The 10866-nt window shown below is 34.6% G+C and overlaps 1 protein-coding gene across 1 annotated transcript; it reads left to right on the top strand.

Moving 5' to 3' along the window:
- The first annotated feature begins 370 nt into the window (after positions 1-370).
- emc9 (ER membrane protein complex subunit 9) lies at positions 371-8889 on the top strand. The gene is made up of 6 exons (XM_056469514.1): positions 371-539; positions 2752-2946; positions 8037-8113; positions 8194-8263; positions 8344-8438; positions 8511-8889. The coding sequence occupies exons 2-6, from the start codon at positions 2752-2754 to the stop codon at positions 8689-8691; spliced, it is 618 nt and encodes a 205-aa protein (XP_056325489.1). The 5' UTR covers positions 371-539; the 3' UTR covers positions 8692-8889.
- The last annotated feature ends 1977 nt before the right edge of the window (positions 8890-10866 follow it).

The following is a 10866-nucleotide window of genomic DNA, read 5'->3' as shown; positions in this document are numbered from 1 at the left end:
TTCCTCTCAGAAATGCAGTAATATGAACATTTAATTTGAAATAAGAAATCATTTGTCAGTCAACCAATGCCTTGATAATTACCATTTTTACAGCAATAATTAGCTTTGTTAAACATTATGTTTATGTAAAGGCAGAGACAGAATACAAGATACAAGTTTAAAGAGAAAAAAATCAAATAAAGTCTGAGAGCCACAAAATCCTAATGGAATATGTCCCAACATATGCACTATTATTAATTATTTATAATTATTATTGATTCTTTAACATTGATTACTGTTATGATGGCTTCTCTTTTTCTTCAAGCACGGTGTTTTTGGAGAATATCACGCCCTGCAGGCGGCAGTAATGCGTGACTTGTGCAAAAGCACGACCATGACGTCACGAAGAAGAAACAACGCTGCAGTCATCCTCAATGTCCGTTCGCTTTTATGAAGTGTTTATGAAGTAAACAGCAAAATATTTCTGTTTTAATGTGTTTGATTTAATCAGTGGAGTTTTTTTTTGTTTGACTAATACGAAAGGGAAGAACAATACAAGGGTAAGTGTATTCTTACCTAGCTTTATATGAGGAATAAAACGTTTACTGTTAAATTAAATGATGTCTTCGGTTGACATAATGAGCCCTGATTTGCTTTCGTATATTTTGATTTTATTAGGCATTTTTTTGTTGTGAAATGCTTGGACTTTTTGCTATTTTCTTTTCATCCTCCATATAAAACGCTTGTCCTAAGGGAATGTCTGGGATGCTGGAGTTTATCCGTCGTCCTGGGCTGAAGGCTGGGAAATATCCTGGTCAGATTGGCAATAAATCACTAGACTGACGTTATATCAGACACATTCACATTTCTACACACGAGCAATTTACTGTTACAAATTAATCTAACCTTCACCTGGAGGAAACCCACTTCAACATAGGAAAAACATAAAAACTTAACATAATAAACGGGCCTCGAGTCAGTTTGCAGTTAAACTAGGCAAAAGATCACCTTGATATCTGAAATAACATGGTGTAAAAATTTTTGATTAAATGTTCAACAAGCACCTGTTACTGTTAATATCTGAAAAAAATATTTTCTTGACAGTTCTGACATACAAACCCAAATGACAAGTCTAAAATTAAATGTGAAACATTTGTTTGAAACAATTAGTTTGAAGCTCACAACAAGAAAATGCAGTTTTTTTTTTAAAGAGCAGAGTTAATTAAAACAGTAGCTCCACAAAAATGGAACAACAACATTGTTAGGATAAATTTGTTAAAAAATATAATTTGTATTGCATTTTCCCACTTTTCTGTTATTCAGACAACAATGATATACAAAACCTACTTAAAGACACAATATGCCTGCCATGTACACAAGCATGCTGTCACAGTTTTCACAATTTGGGATTTAGTATTTTAAATGGTTTCATTTTCAAAAACCGTGTATAAATTGAAAGTTCTTACATCAGACGTTTTAACAGCTATAGCTGTTAACACCCCCTTAGAAATTGCTCAAATTCAGCCTAAGTGCAATAATTTTTCTGATCTGTTTTAAACATTTAGCACATAAAAACACCAATCCATAGAATTTTTAAAACAAAGTACATTATTGAAGGTTAGAGTAAAGGTTAAGTGGTAAAAAAATGGTAATATTACTATGCCTATGGAGGATAAAACCTACAAAAACAATAAATAAATAAATATGCAGATATATAAATAAATGAGTAAATAAATGAAACATTAAATAAATAAATAAATAAATGTATATAAAAATTATATTATAAAAATTATGTAATAATTAATAAATTACACTAATGTTGGGGGAATAAGCAAATGCTAAAATTAAAGTTTATTTTTTTCCCCTTTCAATCGTTTCTTGAACATATGCATATTTACTTTTTCTCAGGTCAACATGCTAATGAGAGGGTGTCTGTCAATCATCAGAAGCCAGTCAAAAAATCCTATGCAAAATTTCTCTAACGATCAACCAACGATGGCATAAAGGTCGCCTTCTACTGATTGACAGACACCCTCTTATTAGCATGTTGACCTGAGGAAAAATATGAAACTACGTTCAAGAATTAATAAACATTTGAAAGAGGGTAATAAACTTTCAGTTTAGCATTTTCTTATTCCTTCAACATACATGTAATTTATTAAATTTTTACCTGCCTGCACTATTAATTATTTAAATATTTATTTATGCAGGAATTTATGAACTTTTTAAAAAATACATTTATTTATTTATTTGCATATTTAGTTATTTAATGTTTTATTTATGCAGGAATTGATACATTTATTTACTCATTTATTTATATATTTGTGTATTTATTTATTTGTAGGTTTCGTCCTCCATTCTTGCCAATTTGATAAAGTATTGTATAACAATTGGTAGATTTTCCTCAGATTTTTAGTCACTCAAAAATGCATTTTTTTTTCTTCCCAATGGAATTTAATTTCATGCTGCTGTCTGTTGTTACCAATATTTTTAAGCCATACTTTAATGAATTATTAACAAATTTTTCAGTTTATCTGCCATATTCATTACCATTTTATGGACTGTATATACATACACACAGTCCACACAATCAATCTCTGTATATTGGTGCAAGTTAACAGTCATGCAAATACAAAACGCTGACAAAAACTGTATTTACATGCAGAAAATTCCTACATTATGTGGCTAATAGTACTTCACACTCTCCATTCAGATAAGTGTTTTTACTATTTTATTGTTTTTTTTTTTTACCTTTATCTTTTTTTACCCCAGATGGGCGAGGTGGAGCTATCCTGTTTGGCTTATGCCAAGATGTATCTTCATGCCAGTCAGTTTCCACGCTGCAGTGTGAATGGCCTGCTGTTGTCCTCCAATACAGCAGTTGGAGCTCTATGTATCACCGACTGTGTGCCGCTGCTCCACTCACACCTGTCTCTGGCTCCAATCACACAGCTAGCGCTTACACAGGTAACTATACTTATGTATTCCCAGTGGACAGTGAATGTGCACAAGAACAGTGTTTCTGCATCTGCAAGTTATTGGTAGGTTGGCTTGAAACTTGCCTTTTGACCAATACAAATCATCATGCACTGTATTAGACATTCTTTCATTAGACAACATTAGTTTCAAACTTTTGCAATTAATCTGGGCACTTCTCATCTACTTATTTAAGAAAATAAACACATCTTTAAAAATATAGACCACTTGCATATTTCATTTCAAATTTCAGGTACTGTTTTTTACATGTTATGAGCCCTTGTATAGATACAGATAAAGAAACCAATATGTACAAGTGTGTGTGAAAATACTTTTCCCAAAGCTTTTATATTGTTACCATGCTCCTGATTTACCAAACAGGGCAATTTGAGAGTGCAATCCCATTAAAGAAATTATGGCAATGGAAAATGTTGTGTGTGATCTACTTACCATTTGTGAAGGGGGTTTATGCACGCAGACCTTTTATTTTTCAGTCAGCCAGCTCAAACACTTCTGGTAAATTCTAGTCATGCCATTACAAAAACACAACATTTAAGATCTGATTTCTTTAAAAATCAATGACTATGTTTACATGGACATCAGTAATCTAATTATTTGCCTTAATCTAAATAATACACTAAAATTATTAAGGTGTTTACATGAGTTGCTTTTTGAATGTTCCCTTCATGATCCTGTTTTACATTTTATAGCACATAAATCCATTAACGTCATTGTGTCACCACGCTATCCAACATTTTCTCTGGAGTTTCATGCCATTTCTGGTGTTTCATTTTAATTTTTCGACTTTAACTGCAGTTTGGAAGTTTCACTTTCATCCAGGAACATTTTGAACCGTGATAAATTGAGGTATTGGATGCGAGGATGAAGTTAGGACTGGTGGAAGAGTGTTGTTTTAATGTAATTTGATACCGCAAACAGAATGAAAAAAAAAAACACTGTCTCTGTCTGTGGTCCTTTACTAATTCGGTAGGAGCAGAGAATAGTGTGTGTATGGAATATCCTGTCGCACAATGCAATGAAAAGTCCTACATGACTGTAATGGTTTACATGTCTGTACTGCACTTCAATAATGCAACTAAAATCAGCATACTCCACAGGTCTTAATTCAATTTTTGTCTATGATTTTTTGAGGATTAAGTTCCTCAAAAATCACTGTTTACATGGTATCAGAGTATTGTCTTAATCATATTAAAATCGGATTATTGGTATCAATGTAATCGTACTAAATGCCTGATTGAAATACAATATAAAAAGTGTTTCAGACCAGAAAAGAAGCAGTGAATTAAATTCCATTGTTCCACGCCATGTCTTTAAAATATGGAAATTTACTTTACTACAGTATTTTCTATGAAGTTTCAGCACTCGCCTGTTGCTTATGATGTCACTTGTGTTTGTCTTTTATCTCGTTTTATGCTTAAACAACTAAATTAATGCTGAAGTCTAGACTGAGTCTACTTTAATTACATTACAACATCAATACTATAAGAGAGGAACTTTATGAAATTAAAACTAGACACATAAACCTTTCACCAGATGTTTATTGCTGCAAAAATTAGCCCATTAAAGAACACCAACAGAAAAGCTCATTTGCATATTGTCTAATGCAAGGCATAAACTAGTGCAAATTTAGCAGCAAACAAGCAGAGCCTATGGTGATAATATTTGTTATCTGCTAACAGCAACAACACAGGCACAAAATGGGTTACGGTTTTCTTTATTTTTTTTGGGTGGGGCATTACATAATGGTGCACATACCAGTAAACTGACTACCACAGTTGCATGAATCATTTAATGAGTTTCTTTCCACACCTATTCAGCAGTTTTATCAAGCATTACTTTAGTAAATCCTGACAGTTTTTTATTGCCAAAAGAAGGTTAGTGTTGATATCTATATATCTTAATAGGTTGTTTCGCACAAAATTGCAGAATTTACAAAATTTACTCTCCCTTCTGTTGTTCCAAATCCATAAGACAACCCCATCTTCTTGCCTGCATCTTCAGAACACAAATTAAGCTACATTTAATACTTTCATCATTTTTGTCCAGCTGTTGAAAGTCAATTAAGTTGCATTTGAAAATTCATTTTTGTACTTAAATGCAGGGCTGGGCGATTAATCAGCAAGTAATCAAAAATTCGGAACCTGTAATCAATCAAATTTTTCCAGGTCAATTTTTTCAATTACTTTCCCTACTGTGTGTGGAGTCATGTGACCCCACTCTGTTAAGGCTAATTTATACTTATTAAATTAAGATTTATACTTTATTACATTATTCTGATATTATACTTATGCCAAGCGCATGTGCATGGTCCAGTGCAGCCTTCGCATACCTGCACACCTTTAAAAAAAATATAACTACACGTCACAAGGACATGTAGCGTAAGCTTTGTGATTGGTCAGTTAGGTTGGGTGAGCGGCACAGAGAGCTGCGTTTTAGGCAATGTGTGTTTTAATTTTAGTTGTCCAGCGTTTATTTTCAATAAATAATCATAGATAGTGTGTGTTTCTTTCAATTGTTTTAAAATCAAGTAATGCTTCCTTCATTCAAAAACCTATTACTTGTAATATGTGAGTATATTTACTGTACAAAACCTGTCGGTGAACTATGAGGGCAAAAACATAAAATAAATGAATAAAAAAAATCGTTCTTTGATCATAATTGAATTAAAATGTCCAACTAACCAAGATTTTGGTTTTAGGCCAAATCGCCCAGCCCTACTTAAATGATGGAATGTAACTATTCTGTTATTACAGATAGGGTTGCCATCTTACATCCTGTAGCTAAAAGTAAGCTTAGTCAGAGCACTAAGGCCTGGTTTCACATACAGAGTTTAGATGTAACCGGGATTAGGCTGTAGTTTAATTAATTAATTCATATTCTTTTCGGTCGCCACAGCAGAATGAACCGGCAACTTATCCAGCACGTTTTACGCAGCAGATGCCTCTCCAGCTGCAACCCATCATTGGGAAACACTCACACACTCTCATTCACACACATACACCCCAAACAATTTTAGCCTACCCAATTCACTTGTACCACATGTCTTTGGACTTGTGGGGGAAACCGAAGCACCCGGAGGAAACCCACGCCAACACAGGGAGAACATGCAAACTCCACACAGAAATACCAACTGACCCAACCGAGGCTCAAACCAGCGACCTTCTTGCTGTAAGGCGACAGCACTACCTACAGTGCCACTGCGTCACCCGTATTTTAATTAGGAAATTAAAATATCGTTATAAATATGCTTTGTATGTTAGAGACATTTAGAGACACACAAAATAAAACATTAAAATACTTTAAGATCCGTTAGTGCAGGTTTCTTTCAGTCGAAACTGCTCAGGCTTGCATTTTAATCTGGGATTAGGTACCTCTCAACCAGTGTTGCCAGATATAGTGGACTTTTTTCAGCCCAAAAGCTGTCCAAAGCCCGCCCAAATGCACAAAAAAATGACCAAAATATAAAATTAGATAAATATTTTATTTAATTTTAATTGATTTAAATCGAAATTAACCTAGTTACTTTAACGGAAATATTTTTTTTTAACCATACAGCAAGAAACAGCAGCAGTCACAGAACCACAACATAACCGGATCACATCGAAACACTGCACCCCTCTCACACACACACACACACTACACATAATGTTGTGTAGATTAGAGTATGTTTTACTTTCGATTTGTATATTAGAGACATTTAGAGGCACACAAAATAAAACATTGATATACTTTTAAGATCCATCAGTGCAGGTTTCTTTCAGTTGAAACTGCTCAGGTTTGCATTTTAATCTGGGATTAGGTTTAAGCCTTGACTGTGACACTGGTGGTATAACATTTTATTTAGGTAGTTAGTAGTACTAAATTGTTGTTAGTACAACATTTGTTTAAAAAATTTATTTCAACTGAATCTAAAGTGTATATTTTTGTTCTCAAACCAATAGTGTGTACTAGAATTTTGTCTTTGTACCGTAACTACAGTAATTGGTAAAAATTGGTACCAGATTCTGTACTAAAGCAAATAAATGATATCGGTGAGTTGTTAATGTTTTAGTAATAAGTACTGAATGCATTAAAACTGCATGCAGCCTTCAGATAGGCAGTTAAGTAAGCATTACATTGAAAGACACAAATGAAAATTTAGCACTGCATTAAGAGTCAATTGAAAGTTAGTAATACAATAAAAAAAAAAAAAACTGAATACAGGTAACAGAACAAGTGGTAGAGCTTTTTTTATTTCCCTATTGTAATGCCACTCCTGAAAATTTGAAATAAAAATTCTGAAAATAAAATAAAAGGTTTTTAAAGGAATGTTACAATGTGCAATCAGATGGGTTCTATAAAAGCATAAACAGTCAATTAACAACATTGTTAATTAAACAGTTAGTTATTAGAACTGTTGCTGTCCAGGAAGGGTCAGATAGCTCTCGGAATTAATCTAAAATATCTAAATTTGTGACTCCAAATAGGACTCCAGGGATTAGAATAACATAGGTGTGTAATTAATAACAGAATTTAAATTTTTGGGGTCGAGTGAACTAAAACTATGGAACTAATAATGGAAGAGATTAAGTATGGAAGCCTGTTCTCACCACTGGAAAAAAAAGTTATTATAAAGTCACAATGATCTGTTTAAAGATTTTATTCAGTGGTGGGAATGGGCTTCCATATTTAAGTTTAAATTTCGCTGTTAAAAATGAGTTTCCCTATGGAGATTTTTTTAAAACTTCTGTTAATTTAGTAGTTTATATATATATATATTTTTTTACCCCTGGAATTAGATGTTTTTAGTGGACACTTTTTTTAACTTTTCCAACAAACATGCCTGTGATTGGCCCCAATGCTGCAAAACACATTGTAAAGAGAAGCTTTGACACTTTACTGAGTGCTTGTGTAATCTGAAAGCAATGCAAACAATCATGGGAGCATTTGCCTATCGCCACGTACCCGTTTATACATTTGACCCTGTTCAACTTCTCGATTCAGTGCTGCAAAGAGACTGGTACTTTTTTGAAATTTGACATGCTTCTTCGATTGAATACAAATGGTATTTTCTATTCTAGGTCGATGTTTGGTGTTCACAAACACAACAGAGGATTGTGGGGTATTATCAAGCTAATGCTTGTGTGTCAGACAGCAGGTATTCCCTTAATCTTTTTTTACTTATGTTTGAGTTTATTTTTTCCTCTTCATTTCACTTTCTCTTATTGCCTTTTCCAGCCCTACACCATGTGCATTGAAAATCGCAGAGAAGATCTTCGAGCAGTGCAACAATGCTGTGTTACTCATGGTAATTTCGAAAACATCACCAGGATACCAACATTTCTTGGGAAAAGCCATTTTGTAATTGAAAAAAATTTTATGTCTTAGATTGATGGAGAAAAGATGTTTCCAGGCTGCCGAGTTCCTCCAATCGTGATGTATGAGCGCAAAGACACCCGCTGGGCTCTCAAAGACAAACACACGTAAGGAAACTTTGGACAATGCGTTGACAATAATGCTGCAGTGCAGTTAGTAATGACATTTTTTTTCACTAGAATAATGCTTCGACAGTGGGAGGAAACCTGCTCCATAGTTAATCAATTGTTCAGCTCTGGCGATCAGGCGTTATTGGTGGATTTCGACAGCCATTTGGATGACATCACAAAAGATTGGACCAATCAGAAACTCAACGCCAAAATCATGGAGCTGGTCTCCCCAGCTAATGGAAATGTTTAACAATATAGACTAAATCAGCTCACGTAATCGTTTTCCAACTCACAAGTCTAGTGTTTTTAAGATTTGAAGCATTTTCTTACTTTGATCATGTTACATCTGTCATCTTTAGTCATTTAATAACAAGCTATTAATTATTTAACATCTATGTATCTGTCTAAACGTTAAATAAATCTGTAATTAAACTATGTTGTTCCCTTAGTTGCTGTGAGTATTATAAGGGGCCGACAAAAAAAAAAAGTTGCTAGGCAACGAGTCTCTCCTCCATCTTTAAAAGTCTTCGTAGTTCTTTTGACAAAACAAACACTACAGTCACCTCAACGGAAACACCACCTCTGATTTCATTTGATTGAAGAATGAAAAGACGTTACTGAATTAACACCTTTTCTGCTCAGATTTGACTTTTTTCAACTGCGAGCGCACAGCGTGCAGCGGCAAAAATATGAGGTGCAGCAGATGGTTAAGGGGCCAATCACACCGAATGTGCTTTTAAGTTCCAAAATCGCAGTTGGTTAAAACGCGAGAAACACAGGTGGCATTAACAGTGCGCAAAGCGCTCACGGCTGTTAGTAAATCATTTTAAAAAGGCGCCACTCAACGCAAAAAACGTGTTCAGTGTGATCGGCCCCTAAAGCGCGAGGCATGCAGGGCACATAATGAGCGTGCAAAACGCTTGCGGCCATTAGTAAATCATTAAAAAAAGGCACCTCTCAACCAGTGTTGCCAGATATAGTGGACTTTTTTTCAGCCCAAAAGCTGTCCAAAGGCCGCCCAAATGCACAAAAAATGCCCAAAATATTAGATAAATATTTTATTTAATTTTAATTGATTCAAATCGAAATTAACCTAGTTACTTTAACTGTCATATTTTTTTTAACCATACAGCAAGAAACACCAGCCGTCACAGAACCACAACATAACCGGATCACATCGAAACACTGCGCCCCTCTCACACACACACTACACCTAATGTTGTGTAGATTAGAGTATGCTTTATTTTGAAATGGGGAGTAAATTCATCCTATTTGGAGTTTTAAATTCTTTTGAACATATTTGGGTGCTACTTGTCAATCAGACAATGCTTCAATGTTTGTTCTTGCTGTCAGTTGCTGAAAAAAATTATCGATAAGTGTCATGAAAAACTTCCGAGTTTAACTGCAGGCACTGCGTCATGCGTGTGCACGCAAAGGGGAGTCAGATTTTGATACAATTTACCTTCACCTCTTGTGGGTGCGCTCACGTGGTTTGGGCTATGCACTGGTCAATACTAACTGAATGGAGTAGGAGCACACAGTTATGTTTTGCTAAACAAGTTTCATATAATATTTACGTTTGAAACTGCCCAAATTTTGTCAACCCGCCTATGCCATTTTTACCCGCACAATCAAATTCAAAACCGCCCAATCTGGCAAAACTGCTCTCAACAAAAAAAATGCGTTCGGTGTGATCAGCCCCTAAAACCCAAGGCGCGCAGGGTGCATAAGCAACACGCTCGCGGCCATTAGTAAATCATTCAAAAAGACACCTTAAAGCCAAAACAGACCGTATATAATTGAACAGAACACATACATACAACTGGGTTGATTATTTTAAATTTGACTCATGTTTATATTAATGGAGCGATAACCACAATCATGCAGTGTTTTATCAAATCAGAGTCATTCTTAATTTAAATAGATATGTCTAGTGGTGCATCTCAATCAGCTACCTAGCTTCAGAGGTCGTGGATCATTTGGTCGTGTACATGAGTTCGGTCGCTGGTCATAAGGGCATGTAAGGAGCTTGGTTCACTACACATTAGGACACTGACTGGCGTGAGAACATCCTTGTTGTACATAGGCATGGGACGATAACAGTTTTCAAGGTATACCATGGTTTGGAAAAGTCAACGTTTTAAACCGCCAATTTACCTATATGTACGTTTTTTTTCATGTTTTGTTTTGAGCTTTTTAGGACAACATTATCTCCAGCAGAAAAGATATCCAAAGATGCCGTTTTAAATTGTACAGAAATCTGTGTTTTTGAAACTAATGAAGACAGCAGAAGTCTGTGATTCATTTAAATGATTTAGACATGTTTACTGTTCCAAAATATTTTAAAAGTTTCTCAAAATAACATACATTGTGATCAAAGTGAAAAAAAGTTTTTATTTTTTACCCAGACATTAAAAAATATATT

Source organism: Danio aesculapii, chromosome 12, assembly GCF_903798145.1.
Source record: "Danio aesculapii chromosome 12, fDanAes4.1, whole genome shotgun sequence".
Lineage (NCBI taxonomy): Eukaryota > Metazoa > Chordata > Actinopteri > Cypriniformes > Danionidae > Danio > Danio aesculapii.
Note: the sequence above shows the minus strand (reverse complement) of the source record. Positions and strands in the feature narration are given on the sequence as shown.

Bases quoted from the DNA above. Each gene is read 5' to 3' on its own strand.
- emc9 (XM_056469514.1), top strand. From the start codon at position 2,752: ATGGGCGAGGTGGAGCTATCCTGTTTGGCTTATGCCAAGATGTATCTT. The intron at 8,114-8,193 runs GTATTCCCTTAA...TGCCTTTTCCAG, and splicing joins GCTTGTGTGTCAGACAGCAG to CCCTACACCATGTGCATTGA. The intron at 8,439-8,510 runs GTAAGGAAACTT...TTTTTTCACTAG, and splicing joins GCTCTCAAAGACAAACACAC to AATAATGCTTCGACAGTGGG.